The sequence below is a fragment of the Tenrec ecaudatus genome, chromosome 2 (assembly GCF_050624435.1).
Source record: "Tenrec ecaudatus isolate mTenEca1 chromosome 2, mTenEca1.hap1, whole genome shotgun sequence".
Taxonomy (NCBI): Eukaryota; Metazoa; Chordata; class Mammalia; order Afrosoricida; family Tenrecidae; genus Tenrec; species Tenrec ecaudatus.
The window spans coordinates 293,852,281-293,868,702 of record NC_134531.1 but is presented as its reverse complement, the minus strand read 5'-3'; the positions used below and the strand labels follow the sequence as shown (position 1 = coordinate 293,868,702).

Here is a 16,422-nt window from a genome sequence, read left to right as displayed (position 1 = left end):
ATTCCTCTTGGTTACATTGCCCTTGATCAAGCCCTATCAGACCTCCTACCCCCTCTTCACCATTGGTTTTATGTCACTTGTTGTTCCCTTGTCCCTGGATTTGTTAACACTCACTTCCTTTCCCACACCTTCCCCTCTCCCATACCCCCTGTAACTGTTGTCCTGTTGTTCTCTCTTCCAGATTATTTATCCTGCTTTAAGTGGTAAATTAAATGCATAATGCATTTTTACCTGTAGCAGATGCTTAAAAGACTTAATTTACATTTAATACCAACTTTTTCATGATTACCTCTAAAAAGAAAGATAACTATTTCTACATTTGAATGCTTACATTATTTTGTTTATAACTTTCAAGTGAATTTATTTTAAAACAGTTTTATTGACATATAATTCACATATTCCACAATTAGTTTAAACATATTGTAAAGAATTATGCAGTCCTCACCACAATCAACTGTAGAACATTTTCTTCTTTCCGTATTCATTATTATTAGCTTCCAATTTCCTCCTAACGTCCCTGCCACGACTAAGAAACAGTTAATCCAGTTACTGCCTATAGATTTACCTATCCTGGATTTTATAAAGAAAAACACTTAAAAATATAAAACTAATAAGGATAACAAAATGAAACTGAATAACCTCATTTGAAAAGAAAGTTGAAAGTAATAAAAAGTAGATTGAATTTTTACCTCACTACATCTACATTAGTCCAAATTCCAATGAACTCTGCCCTTTCACCTCCTTTGTCAGTTGTCAGAGGGGATTCCCTGGAACCTAATCCACATGGGGAACCTGCAAAATGGATTTGGGGCTTTCATTGTCGTTCATTGCGTTCTACAAATCACGTACTCAGAATTTGACCTCTAATACCATTCTCTCCTCCAGCCTTGGATTTTATTATTCATAGTCCTTGGATCACACAGGCTGGTGTGCTTCTTCCGTGTGACCTTAGCTGATGTGTTGCTTAGATAGCTGCTTGTTTTAAGACAAGTCATAAAAACCCCAGACACTGTTCTTTCTGATAACTAGGCACCATCTGATTTCTTCACCACACTTAGCTATAGCACTCATCTCTTCAGTGATCTCTTCATGAGGGCAAGCATCAAGTAGGACCACATTACAAGAATGTGTTTGTAAGTTAGGGCTCTGATTAAGTGGGACCTCAAAATAAATAATTTTATGTATGTTAGATTTCTCGGGTGGGAAATGCCTCGGTTCTTGGCTTCTCACAGGAAAGAATTCACACTGAAGTCTGGTTTGTGATCCAAGTGGGCTTTTATAAAGGATGGATAAAGTTAAAGGCTTAAACAGTCAGTGAACATGGGCAACCTGCACACCCACACGTGGTGGCCCAAGGCCAGAGAGACCGTGGCACTGGACAGGAGCTGAAGGTGAAGGAGGAGGGGAAGAAGGGCAGTGGGGCTGGAGGTCGGGGCAGTGAGGCCTGTGGCTGGGAGGTGTGGTCAAAGGTATTGGTAGACTCCGTTGACTGAATTCAGCCCTCCTGGGCCTACGTGGGCTGCCCAAGTATACTGCCCACCTGGCTGGGCTTGAATTGAACTGGGGCTGCCCAGTTAGTCTTTATGGCTGGCTAAGCTTAAGGGCTTGCCTGATTCTCCTCCAACCTCCTGTAGGGGTCTTCAGGCCTGGAGAGGGACAATCCCCTTGTCCCTGCCTCTTCCTACCTAACATATATATACATACACGAGGGGGTACCCCTCTCCCAATTAAAAAAAAGGGAAAAAGCCCCGCTGGTAGATGTTTCATTATACATTTTTTTCCTGCTCGGCAAGCATTGAGCAACTCGCTCTGAAGTAGTGTTCCCAGTGGCGTCACCTGGGAAGGTTCTCTCTGATTACAGTAATTTTTCTGTAAAAGCAGTGTTGCTCGAACCTCGTTTTTTATGATGGCCTCTTTCAGAGAACAGCATGCAGCTGTGACATTTTGATTCCTGCTTGGGAAAAATGCCACAGAAACTCTTGTAATGTTGAACACAGCTGACAAGGACAGTACGATCGGCAAGCCTCAAGTGTAGGAGTAGTTGTTTCAAAAAAGGTGAAGTGTCGATTTCTGACACACCTTGTCCTGGACTTCCGTCAGCTTCCTGAACAGATGAAAATGTCAAAATGCACACACTTGTGCTGGAAGACCAACCATGGACCATTGAAGAGATGGGGAAGTTAGCTGGACTAGCTTGGAGCTCAGTTTAGTGGATTTTAACGGATGATTTGGGATGAGAAAGGTTGAACTTTAACAAGATTTGGGATGAAAAAGGTCGCTGCGGAATTTTGTGCCTTGGGTTCTGACTGACCAGGAAGCAGCGTGGAAGGAAAGGAAGCATGCAGGGCTTTGTGAGGACAGCTCCGAAGCGACCCAGACGTTTTTTCCAAAGTCATTACTGGTGATGAGACAAGGTGCTTTTTTTAAGTCCCTGAAAATAAACATCAGTCACGCCAGTGGAAGACACCATCTTCACCTTGCCCCCAAAAAGCTCATTAAGTGAAATCAAAGATCAAGACGATGCTTTTTTTTTTTTAATGTGAGAGGGATGGATAGTGCCTTTGGAGTTGGTTCCACCAGTTCAGACTGTTAATCAAGCTTTCTATCTAGAGACTCTGAAAAGAAGACTATGCAACAAAAGGCCTGATTGTGGCAGATGGGAGACTAGTTTTGCCATCACCACAATGCACCTGTTCACACAGCCCTCTCAGTGCGCCGGCTTTTGGCAAAGAACCGCATGTCTCTCTTGCCCGCCCGCACTTTACTCCCCTGACCTTGCTCCATGTGACATTTTCCCCCCATGAGTGAAGAGGGACATGAAAGGCCAGTGATTTGATGATGTAGAAGAAGTGAATAAAAAAACAAGGGAGGTGCTGCCAACCATCCAAACAGATGAGTTTTGAAAATATTTCCAAGAATGGAATCAGATTTGACAAATGTGTTAAGTGTAATGGAGAGTATTTTGAAGGTGATCATGTTGTTTTGTAAAAAAATTGAAAAATAATTCCATTGGGGGGGTCTGCCCCTCGTGTGTGTGTGTATGGTTTTATATGTCCACAGTTCACTTTAGAGAAATCATTATTTTATTGGGAATTATTATAAATAATCCCCATGGGCAAATGGTAATTCCATCGATAGTATCATTAATTTAGCTAATAGTATAGAATTTAAAATACTGTTGAGAAATGGAAAGTATATTTGCATAGGGCAGAAAGGGAAAGCATATTTGCACAGGGCAGCTTTTTAGACGAGAGTACATGAATTTTTGACTTGTGCAGGTAAAAGTTTAAGTGACTGGATAATATTTAAGCAAAAAATGAAGGTTGGAGATAGGGCCAAACTTTCAATAAAACAAACTGGGTTTGGACCATTAATTTCCTGCTGTGTTGTACATTGAAAACAGGAACAGTGTATGTCTTAGATTTTCTGTAGTTCTGTTATAGTGATCACTGCATGTATTTTGTTACTTTCTTATAAATCAGAATAAATATAATTATGTAAACTGTAAATTATTCTGTCATTTAGGACAAACTGGAAGAGGATACAGCTACTGATCTTGTTTCTATTAAACTACTATTAGAAATTAAGAGGTTATTGAATACCATTAATGGTGTACCAAAAGGAGTGGTTCTGCACATTAAGAAGTTTTTACAAGAAGATTTTTCCTTCCCAGTTATGCAGGTAAGATCATAATTTATTCTTTGAGGCAGAACTATCGTTTTCTTAATATTCAATTCTGTAACCTTACACGTAAGGTCTCAAAATCTACGTTTATTTCTTACATCCTTGGGGTCAACCTTAACTGCACTTTGTTAGTCACAGAGAAGTGGTTGGCCCTGGGCCCTCAGGAATAATGGCAGCACTGCGTATCTGTTGCTGTAAGTTAGGATCTACTTGATGGCAGTGGGCGTAGTGGGTTTGTACCTTGTGTGCTGTGAGCAAGAAGGGCTGGGGTGCATTCCAATTTTATTAATAACATAAAGCAGGTCATTCTGGGATAGGGGCCTGCTTTTGGTTTCCTAATTGTTTAAATGCTGACACTTTTTCAAAAATGTTAAAAGAAACTAATATGTAAAATTTGGGAATATATAAGTAAAATATTGAAGAGAATATGTTGTAGATTTCCCATCTTAAATATAGTATTGCTTGATAATAATTTCTAATCATTTCAGCACAAGATGAATATCATTTGTTAAATTAATGTTATTTTCTAAAGTTAAAATAAAAGACACTCTTTTCTCTGTGTGTTTAACTGAAGGAGTGGAGGGTCAAAATACCAAACCCCAAACTCTTTGCTGTTAAGTTGATTCCTGTTCGTGGGGACAATATGGAAGAGAGTGGAGCTAAGTCACAGGTTCCAAGGCTGTGCTCTGTAAGGCAGGAGCTCTGCTGTTACATTGGTTATTTGCTCGGCTGTTAGCCAGTTGGGGGCCATTCAAAGTTTTCAGCCACTCCACGGGAGAAAGGTGTGCCGGCTTGCTTCCATAAAGGTTTGCAATCTTGGAAGCGTTATGAGACAATGTTAATATGTTCCATAGAGTTACTATGAATAGGAATCAACTCAATGGCATTGATTAATCTTTACAGAAAACGAACTGGTGGATCATTTAAAAAATCCACATTTGCCTTTTTGCTTACAGATTTTATTATTTTCATGAAGCAAATTAATACCATTATGGTTAAAACCTTTTAACTGTAAATAAGACCTTAAAACATAAATAAGACCATATGTAAGTATAACCTTAACTGACGTGATTTATGCATTATTTATCAATTAGCAGATGATGTTACTTGTTCCTAACTCCACAGAAAGGTTTCAAGACTAGAAAAATACATCCCAGAAATAGAACCAAGTTCTTTTTTTTTTTTTTAGAACCAAGTTCTTACAGACATTTTATGTATAATAAAAATGACAGTACTGAAGAAGAAATGGACAAATGAGGGAGATTTTAAGGTACCTTTGTTACTCTCTGACAGAGGACCACACAATGAGTAGAGCTCTATCATAACTTGTCCTAATTGACATCAATAAACCCTAGCAGATCCACTGCCATCAATCAGTTCTGACTCATCGTGTCCCTGTCGTTCCAAGGAGAACTGCCCCTAAAATCTATAATGGAGCAGATGGCCTCGTCTTTGCCCCGTGCTTGGAGTGACTGGGGGTTCAGAATGTCAGCTTTGCCATTATCAGCACAGTGTGTAACTCACTGTGCCACCACGGCTATAGAGCACTGAACTTAACAATGGTGACATAAGCATTTTCTTCAAGTGCACATGTAACATTTACAAACATAGACTATACGTATTCTACAAAGCAAGATTCATCAAATTTCAAAGGATCACAATGCACAGAATATGTTTTTTATTTTTTTTGCACAGAATATGTTTTCTAACTAATTTCGAAGTCAGGATCATTGGGAAATTATTTGTTTGGAAGTTAATATATACTCATATGCCTCTAATCTAGATATTTTAACAACCAAAATAAAAATCAGAATGAAAATTAGATAAAATTTTGAACTAAATGAAAAATAAAACAAAACATGTTATTACGTAAAATTGTGCTTGGATGAAAATTTAGAGCTTGAAATACATATATTAATTAGGAAAAAAGAAAGCAATTAGGGGAAACTGAAAGAAAGCAGTAATAATGAGAGCTAAAACTAAAGAAATGGAATAAAACAGAGTCAACAAAGTTAAAACCCGATCTTTGAAAAGACTATTAATATTGATAAATTCCAAGAATGTTTAAGTAGGAAAAAAACAGTAAAAAGTGAGTAAGCATCATGAATGGACATGGAATCTGTAATACAAATCCTATTGTCCTTGAAAAGACCTTAGAGAATTCTGCTACTGGCAATATTAAGCCTGCATTGTTTTATTACAATCTTCCATTGAAAAGAAGCTATAAAAATGGACAAAAATCTTTAATTCCATCAGGGATTGGGATGATTCTAAGCTTCAGTCTCTTCAGGGAGAAAGATCTATTTCTGGTTTGCCATTTGAGGCTGAGGCGGTCAGCTCCTTACCTACATCCCTTGGGTCCTCTCGTTTTACTCCTCTGGAGAACGTCCATTTTTTAACCTCTAATTTAATTTCTGGAGAACATCACTTTTTAAAGAACCCTGATGATGTTGTTGAGTAAGCATTGGACTGCTAACAGCAGGGTCAGTGGTTCAAACCCACCAGCTGCTTCTTGGGGGAAAGATGAGGGTATCAGTAAAGATTTATAGCCTCAGAAACCCTGCATGGGGTCACTATGAGTTGGGACTGATTTCATGGCAAAGCCGATGTAGTTCATCTGTATTTTTATGCTTCAAGGCTGTTTCAAAGAAAAATTTCAAAGCAGGCTCTACCCCGATGACTCAGTGGGAAAGCACTTTGCTGTTAGCCAGAATGTTGGCATTTCAGCCCATCTCCCAAGAGAAAGGCATTGCAGCCTGCTTCTGCAAAGACTTACAGCTTCGGAAACCCCATGGGGCAGTTTACCTGTGACCTGTGGGGTTGATCTGAGTAGGAATTGACTGAACAGCCATGGACTTAGTTTAATTACTTCTTATATGCACAGTAGTCCCGAATCTGAAGCAATTAAGTCTCCCCACTCAAAACCTCTCAGTAAGCCTGAGCAGCTGGTACAGAAGCATCCTAGCTCCCTCTCCATTTGAGGCAGGTAGTACTGTCCTGTTTTGTTCATGATTTTTCAGTTTCCTGTGGCCTTTAATTTAAAGACTCTCCTGCCTTGATCCCATTCCCTACTCCCTACCGTTATTCACTTATAAACAAATTTCGTTCAATTTCTCCCAGCTGAGTCCATTTCCAAAGGCACCTAAGGAGACACCCTGACTCTGAGGGTGTGTTTCTTCAGGCTTTCAACTAGAAGCATGAGGTGTGCACGAATCTGCTGAGAGCTTTGCCTAGCTTCCCAGCCTCTTGGCAGCCCCGTCTGAGGATGGCAAGTACCTTAAAGAGAAAAATGGCTCTAAAAGTCATTCTGAACTAACCTGTTTCTTGGCCCCAAAGTTTTTCATTATTTTGGTAGCTTTCCAGGGCTTCCAAACAAATGTGTTTTATATATCTTTTTCAGTTGTTGGATATGATAATCAGACAATTATTGATTGAAGTAGAACTTCGGTGTTGCTTTACGAAAGCATTACTGCAAGACTATGAAAACAGTTATTGAATAAAAAATATAGCTATGAAATTAGGATTCCTCTACATATCCTTCATTAGTTCTATCTACTTCTGATGGTGGTGCTTCCACCTTTAACCTTTTCCTGAGGGATTATGCACTCTTTGATTCACACCATATCAAAAAGACAGTGTTACCATCCTGTAGGGAAGAAAATTGTGTTTATTTCAATTGTCCTTTGAGTTTAGGGAACAAAAAGAGTCTGAAGGGGCAGGACTCGGAATAAGCAGGTGTGTTGTGGTATAGGAGAAACCAGAAATCCCCAGTTGAACTTTCCCAGCCATGTTCACAGAGTGCTATTGTCCCTTTCCTTAAAATTTCTCCCAGTAAACTCCTGTGATCACCCCGCGTCCTTTAAGAACACCTATCAAGATGGTCCCTTTTGGGTCCCCCAAATAGTTATCATAGCCTTCTGAGGTGGCCTCTCTGCCCTGAACTTAACGGATTAAGCAGATGCTCTCGAATGCCACTGTTTTGATTGGATTCTTTTTTGAAAACACCTAATGAGAGTAATTTTGGAGAAAGAAGGGGCTGTCAAGTCCACAAAGAAGTACAGTTTGGAAAGCCATAGGAACCGTGCTCCCCTGTCCTATGGCATTGCTACAAGGATGCATGGAGTGGAAGCGAGTGCGTGAGGCTGGTAATGAAAAGAGAATGATGCTCTTACTGTTAGGACCTGCCGGGGGTGTTCACTGATGGTAGCGGAGATGGGTCATATTTTGTTTAGAGTCAACATTGGCATAATATGGTAGCAATAATTCACGTCGCCGAAATGTACAGTGCTTTGTTGCATATCTCTTACCACAATTACTTTATCTAGGAAATGTAATAATAGAAAAGAAGTTCATTGGATTGAATGCCAGAGAGACCAAAATAAAGCATGCATAATTAGCCTTTGAGTAGGAAAGTGTAGACTGAACTTTTCACACAGGTAAAAATATTACTTAACAGATGATGTCATGTGTACCAACTGAATTCGATAAATGTACTCTGAGTATTTGTGGGTATGTGGCATTAAAGAATGCACCAAAAGATAGAGACATTACCCTCCTTTCTTTACATCTATGTAAATAGCAAATTATAGAACACAGTAAGTCATATATTGGCTTACTCCAGTCACATTGCAGCCTCAGATGGCACAATCTGGAGATGGTATTAATGTCACTATTCCTGTTTACTTCAGACTCAAGGCGTGGTGCTAGTGAGTAGAAGGTGAGAGAATTACATGAGATCATCACTTTCTTCTGAATTAGGAGTGGATAGCACAAATCTCTTGGCAGCCATGGTGTGGTTTTCGATATTTTCAGAAAATAGCTATAAAGAAAACTTAGCAGACTATGTACTTATATATCTCTCTCTCATCTATCTGTATATATACATACATATATGTATGTATGTATGTAAAACACCACAAATGTAGGAACAGTTGATACCTGGATATTGTGAATTTAAAAACAATGTGTTTTTAAAGTTGTTTTCATCTCAAAATCTTGTATAATAAACATGATTTATGTAATAAAAGTATAGGTATTTTTCCCAACTTAAATTTTTAACTAATTATTTTCCACAGAGAAATGTAGGTAACTGTCAGAATGCGGAAGGAAATGTTCCTCCTTTGACTTTGAATGTCTTGATAATGCAGCTAGAAGCAGCACTGAGGAAAATTCAAGCTACTAATTACATGGTAAGTATTTTCTTTCACAAAGTTTGGAATAATGAAGTTGGATCATAGTTTTCAAGAAAGAGCAGCCATTGCATATTTACCAGTGACCTTTTGTAAACATTTAATTCTCCTTCAAACTCAAACTCACTGCCATTAAATTCATTTGGACTCATACTAACCCTGTAGGACAGGGCAGAACTGTCCGTTTGGGTTTCTGAGGCTGCACGTCTTTATAGGAGTAGAAAGATTTATCTTTCTCCCATGGAGTGGCTGGCGGTTTTGAACTGTTGACCTTGTGTTTAGCAGCCCAACTCAAATCCACCATGCCACCAGGGCTCCTTCTTTTACCTTTAGAGAAAATGAATTCCATAATTGACCTCGTCTGTGTCCTATTTAAGTGACAGCCTCTCTATGTAGGTCTATTCTAGTCTCCTTCCCTACTACAAAATTGTTCATCCCAAGAACAGAGAAATGTGAATTAGTATAAAAAGAGGCTTTCTCAAGTAGAAAATGGAGAGTTATGAACTTCAAACATTATCCCTATTTCTCCCGAATTATTAACCAACTTCTCTTTCCTCTAATAGTTTTATATTTATGAAAATTGAAACTTCTGCAAACTGTGAAGCTCAAAGATCACTGCCATTGAGTTGGCTCCAACTCACAGTGACCCTATAGGACACTGAAAAGAAAGCCGGCTAGGGTTAGGGTTATGTACCAGAAAGAACAACTGCCCTGACACTAAAAAGGTAACCTTGTACTGACGAATAATAGAGTAGAAGAAGAATCTTTACTTAGCGGTCCCAGGACCAGGTACTAAGAGGTGATCATGTACACTACCTTAAAAGGGGTTCTGGATAGAAAGTTGGGTAGAATCAAAGAAAGCACAAAGAAGAGGGAGTTTGCATCATGTAATTCTGAGAACTTTGGGATGCTCAGGCCTGTTATTCCACCCACCGACCTGGATGCCAGCCAGTGAGACAATCAGTATTAAACTGGCGTGAACAGATCCCCATTCCATAGGCTTTTTGATTTAGACATTACTTTAAAGATGAGTTTTAGATGAGGGAATGGAAGCAGTTCTTTTCTTGTTAGCACTTGTGAGCAGAATTGGAACTGTGATGATGTAAACAGCCTACTTCTGTGTTCAAGTGGTTCTCCTGTTTCTTAAGGCCACAAAGGAAGGATGAGACAAAGGAGTAGGAGACAGTGGAATTGCCAGTAGCATCTTTATAGCCACTGAGTTCTATTACTTGGAACAGTCTCTACTAATGTGGAAAAGAAAGGAAGGAAAATAAATTGATTTTAGACTAGAAATGAATCATTTTTACCTTTAAATTCTTGCTGTCTGCTTTTACTTAGAGAGGGACCACATGCCTGCATCTTATCCTGCTTGCAAAATCATATTTTTAAGTAGAATTGCATAAGACTTTTGAGTTCTTATGAAAGTGCTCTTTAAAAAGTCACAAAGTAATAGCAATAAAAAACAAAAGCCCCACAATGCCATAGAGTCCATTCCAATTCACAGCAACCAGATAGAACATGTAAGAACTCCCTGTAAGTTTTCTGAGACACCAGCTCTCTATGGGAGCAGACAGTCTTAGCTTCCTCACATGGAGTAGCTGGTGGGTTTGAACCGCCAGCCTACCGAGGAGTTAGCAGTCCACTGCCCAATCCACAGTGCCATCAGTGTTCCCCGCGTTTATTTAGGGCTTTCTACAGGATAGTCAAGGAACCCTGGTGATATACCAGGCAACACAGTGTGCTCTTAACTACGAGTCACAGTTTGAAGTAGCCAGCAGTGCCAAAGGAGAACCGTGAGGCTCTGCTCCTGTGAAGACTTACAGCCTTGGAAACTCACAGTGGTTGCAGGGTTGGAGGGTTGAAATCGACTTGATGGCAGTGAATCGTAGTATCTATCACAGTTTTAAGGATTTTGCAATATTAGGTCAATTACTCTTCATAAGCACCCCACCTTATTTTTCCTATTTTATACATAATAAAATTGAAGTAGAAGGAAAATATGCCTAAAGTCAGCAGATAGTAAAGTAGAGATTCAGGACAAAAAATACCCTTGTTAGCTTCAGAGCCTATGTTCTGAATCATGATTGGAGGGGGCCTCAAAAAATTCACAGAAAAATCCATTATCTTTTAATTCTACTTTTACCTATATATTTCAAGTCCCCTCATATTATATTGCTTCTATAGAGGGGAATTTTAAAGTTAAAAACCAATTACATATTACAGGGGAGTTTGTGTTGGTAAAATCATTTAGCCCAGGGAATACAAACACACTTGTTAATCTTTCCTAGACAACAGCAGTCAGTTATAAAAGCCTACTGTTAGCCATAAGAAGTGTTATAGGTGAGAGAATATAGTGAGATTAATGTAAAAATAAGTCTACTTCCAGTAAATGTTTGCAATTATTATATATCGACCAGCATTTTGCTGATGATGTGGAACAATATCAATGAAGAAAATTAACATGATGAAAGATATGGCTGTAATCTTCCATGAGTATAGACCTCATGAATGGAATGCAATGTTTTCTTCATAAACCATTTTTGAAATTTTTATTTTGACATAAAGATGCAAAAGATGTTGCAAAATTAATACAGAAAAATTCTGTGTATCGATTACCCAATTTCTCCTGATGGTTACATCTTATATAATAAAAGTACAATATCAAAAATTAAGAAATTGACACGGGTACATGTATCGTTGTATGAGCTTCAGTTGGACTAGGCCTGTGTTTGAGATTTACTAGTACTTTGTTGTTACTGTGCTAGGTGCTGTCATGTGGGTTCTGAATCATGCAGCACAATGGACTGATCTTATCCTACAACATCCTCACAAATGTCCCAGTGTCACAAAAGTCCATTATTGTAGCCACTGTCAATCCATCTGGCTATACTTCTTCCAAGACAGATTTATTCACTATTCTGACAGTTCACGGTATATTTACTATTCTTTGTCAACACTGTAATTCAGTTGTGTTAATTCTTCTGTGATCTTTTTAATTCATTTCTAACTTCCTTTTGAGTCCGGAAGTTTCATCTTTTTTTTAAATCGTTTTATTAGGGACACATACAACTCTTATCACAATCCATACATTCGTCCATTGTGTAAAGCACATCTGTACATTCATTGCCCTTATCATTCTCAAAACATCCGCTCTCCACCCAAGCCCCTGGCATCAACTCCTCATTTTCCCCTCCCTCCCTGTTTCCCCCTCCCTTATGAACCCTTGATAATTTATAAATTTATTATTTTGTCATATCTTGCCCTATCTGATGTCTCCTTTCACCCACTTTTCTCTTGTCCATCCCTCAGGGAGGAAGTTATATGTAGATCCTTGTAATAGGTTCCCCCATTCCACCCCAGTCTCCCTCCACCCTCCCGGTATCACCACTCACACCACTGGTCCTGAAGGGATCATCCGCCCTGGATTCTCTGTGTTTCCAGTTCCTACCTGTACCAGTCTAAATCCTCTGGTCTAGGGGAAGTTTCATCTTCAAAATGCCATCTTTGATTTTTAATAGTTTAAAGATGTAAATCTGCTACAAAAGAAAGCGTCCATTTGATGCACCCTAGCTCTGCATCCATGGGCTTTGTTTTCAGATCCAAGTAAAATGAAATCCTGAGCAACATCCATCTTTTCGTCATTTAGTGTATGTTGCTGTTGGTCCAGTTGTGAGGATTTCTGGTTTCTCAAATTGAGATGTAATTCATAGTAAAGGCTTTTTCTTCATCAGTAAGTGCTTCAAGTTCTCTTCACATTCAGCAAGCAAGGTTATGCCATCTTCACATCACAGGTTGTTAATGAGTCTTCCTCAGTCCTGATGATACTTTCTTCATCAATAGTTCAACCTCTTAGTTTATTTGCTCAGCATACAGATGGGATAAGTATGGGAAAATGGTACAGCCCTGGGCACATCTTTCCTGCATTTAATGATGTACTATACCTTTGCTCTGCTTGAACAACTACCTCTCAGTCTGTACAAGTTCAACGTGAGCCCAATCCAGTTTCAGAATCCCCATTCCTTGCTATGTTATCCATAATTTGTAAGGATCGTCACAATAAATAAAGACGAAGATTTGATGCATTTGAATTATGGGGTTAGTGAAGAATGTTGAAAGCCCTGCAGAATTCCAGAAGAACAAACAAATCTGTCTTGGAAGAAGTGCAGCCAGAATGCTCCTTAGCAGTGAAGATGGAAAGATTTCTCACATTCTTTGGGCATGTTATCGGGAGAGACCAAACAGAAGATAAGTCAGAGCAAAAGAAGAAGACAGTCAAGGAGATGGATTGACATAGTGGGGAAAACAACGGGCTTAAGCATAACAAGAATTGTAAGGATGCCACAGGGTTCGGTAATGTTTTGTTCTATCGAACATAGGGTTTCTATGAGTTGGAAGTTGGAACCAACTCACTGGCACCGAACCACCAGTAACACAGTTGAATGCTTTTGCATAGTTAGTGATTTGCTGGTAATCATCTTTCTGATACTCTCTGCTTTCAGGCAAGATCCCTTTGATGGTATCAGCAATGATATCCCTTGTTCCGTGTCCCGTTCTGAATTCTGCTTGACTTTCTGGCTGTTCCTTGTAGATGTACTGTAGTAGGCAAGATGGCCTGCTATGCCAGGAAGAACAAACTGGAGAGCGATGCTGTCGCATTGATGGCTAAAAGGGACATTTCAGGAACACCATTTTCAGTGATGGGATAATACATACCTATAAGTAAGAATAAGTAATACAACTCTTATTCAGATTTACAAACTTATCAATACTGCCAAAGATACAGATATTGATTGTTTATTTAAACCTTGCAATCTGAAATTGATCAAACATACAGTTGCTAAATTGGTAAATGATACATTGATAATTACTGGTAATTGGAAACAAAGTGAAAGGATGAAACAGGGAGGATCGGTAGTTGGAAGATATGGCCTTGATGATAAAAACTGGAAATTAACTGGCAGAATTTTGCAATACCAATGATTTCCTTATCACAAATACCCTTTCTAAATAACATAAAAGGCAACTATACACATGGAGCCCACCAGTTCAAATGTTCAGGAATAAAATTGACTACACTGCTGGGAAAAAAAGATGGAGAAACTTGATATCACCAGTCAGAACAAGGGCAGGGAGTTACTAGGGAACAACATATTCAAATACAAAATAAAGTTGAAAGATCCTATGGGTAAAACATTGAACAATGCAGGATCAAAATGAAAGCATACCCAAAATCAATATAAAAAATAATTGGTCAGCTTAACATTTCGCGAAGTAGATCTTCCAACGGATTCAGTGCCTGAGGTGCTCTCTCACATAGACAAATTATTCTGAAAGCACCTTACTCGGCCCATCAACAGTAAGATATCCTTACTTGGCCCACTCCAAGGAAAAGTGATCTCAGAGAATGTGGAAATTATCAGAGAGTGTTGTTTTTATCACTTTAGTACTCAAAGAACTTGGAATGTAGCTGTACTCATGACTAAGATTGATTATAATGTACAGATATACAGCCAGATCATAAGGGGAAAAGACCCGGGCAAGTCTGGAAGAATTCATGTGTAGGGTTTCTTATACTCTGTCTTTCTCAAGAGGGGTCACACAGTATGCAGGTTTTTTGGTTTTGTTTTTCCAGCAGTGAAATATGCAACACAAGTGACATGTTCATGTCCAGGAAAGCCCATTAAAGTATAAGTGGACCAAACTTTTGTCCTGGTTGTGCAGTGCTTTAGTGCTCAGTGCATTTCAACGCACCAGCTGCTCCCAGGGAGAAAGATAGAGCAGCCCAGTTCTGTACAGATTAATAAAATCGGACACCTTGGGGGCAGGGTTCTGCTCTGTCCTATCAGTGCTCTGAACTGCCTGGAATGCAATGAGTTTGGGTTTATTTTTCAGTCACTTGGCACCCTCTACCTGAAAGGTATCCAAATTCCATATTTTAAAGTAAATGTACCTGTTTAGTATAAACCACGTTGTTTGCAAGAATAGTCTTGGCATAATGAGCCATCCTTGTCAAGGAGCAGTGAGAACACTTCCAAAATCTGAGTTCCCAAGACCTTGCCAAGCAGCCACCTTTGAAGCTGACCTTTCTTCAGGTCTGTAGTCTCATGAGGCCAATTATGCTATTTTCCCTGCACCAACATGCATAGTTCTTTGTGAGTCACTTGTACCTTTATATAACCACCACTGTAATCATGATAAAAATGATTTCATCACCATAAAACCTCTTTTCTATAATTCCTTAGTAGCCATAGGTACCCTTCTCCCTCCACGTCTTAGCCCTTAGTCTGTTCTCCTGATGAGCCCTGATGGTGTCCTGGTTAAGAGATGGCCTGCTTACTGGTCAGCGCTTTGAAACCAGCAGTTGCTCCTCTGGAGAAAGATGGGGCTTTCTACTCTCAGAAAGTTTCAGCCTTGGAAACTTTGGGACAGATCTACCCAGTCCTGTGACATCACTGAGAATCATGATGGACTCAATGGCAGTGAATGAAACTCAGGGGCAGATGCACCCAGTCCTGTGAGGTCACTGAGTCATCACGGACTCAATGGCAGTGAATTGTTAGGCTGGCCTTCATCTCTAACTTTGTGTAGACAATTTTTATGCAGGGCATACCCGAGTATTTTTTAATTTCTAAAAATTTGTAAGCTTTATGATTAAACTGTTATAACAAAGCCCATGTATGAGGAATAAAACCTTTTTATTTAATAGTTAACCATAGCTTTTAAAAATGGTGAGGGTTATTTAAACATTCATTGTAGTATTATCTAAAGTTTTTGTTACTTAGGATATTATATTATATTATACTATACTATATTATATTATACTATACTATACTATATTATATTATATTATATGATAGAATGATAATTTTGAAAGGCATTTCCTTTCATTTCGGTAGTCAAATTCTAATGTTTTATTTCTAGATCAAAAACTGCATTTTTCTCCTTCCTTGGTCGCATAGCAAATCTACCTACAAGTCCTTTTCTAGTCATTCTTAGATAATTGATAACGTAAAAGAAGGTCATTTAAAAATAATTATTGCTCAAGCCTAGAAAATTTAATTAAACTTGTTATCCCCCAAAGTAGTGTAGTCTGCATAACCTATTAAATATATATTTGGATCTTTTGTAGGCACACCATATTAACATTGGCTATTACTTGACATTACTATTTTTATACGCCGTGGCACTCACTGAAAGAGGAAAGAAAGAGGTATGTAGCACATTATTTGCCTATTGTAAATTTTTTTATATTTTCTGACTTCATATTAGCAAAATGAAATTTTGAAATTTTCTAGCACGTGAAATGGTTCTTTGACTTTTCTGTCATATTTTTACATGCAAAATGTAATTTGAAACTGAAGACATAAGCTTAAAACTACTTATTTTTTACTTTATCTTTTGAATGCTTATTATTGGTAGAATATAATAATTGCTTAGCACTTTTCATTTATATATTATATTTTATTGCATTTTCTAGTGTAAATTAATGTCTCTGCAATTAATCTTAACCCTTTTTTAAAACATGTATTTTATCTGAATCAATTTGTGG

At 38.5% G+C, this 16,422-nt stretch overlaps 1 protein-coding gene across 7 annotated transcripts in view; it reads left to right on the top strand.

Moving 5' to 3' along the window:
• DZIP3 (DAZ interacting zinc finger protein 3) overlaps positions 1 to 16,422 on the top strand; it is a 117,394-nt gene that overhangs the window by 33,965 nt on the left and 67,007 nt on the right. For all 7 annotated transcript variants that reach the window (XM_075542556.1, XM_075542557.1, XM_075542559.1 and 4 more), the window contains 3 exons: positions 3,526 to 3,681; positions 8,760 to 8,873; positions 16,003 to 16,083. In XM_075542556.1, coding sequence (XP_075398671.1) covers positions 3,526 to 3,681; positions 8,760 to 8,873; positions 16,003 to 16,083 — 351 coding nt within the window. The remainder of the gene's footprint in view (positions 1 to 3,525; positions 3,682 to 8,759; positions 8,874 to 16,002; positions 16,084 to 16,422) is intronic.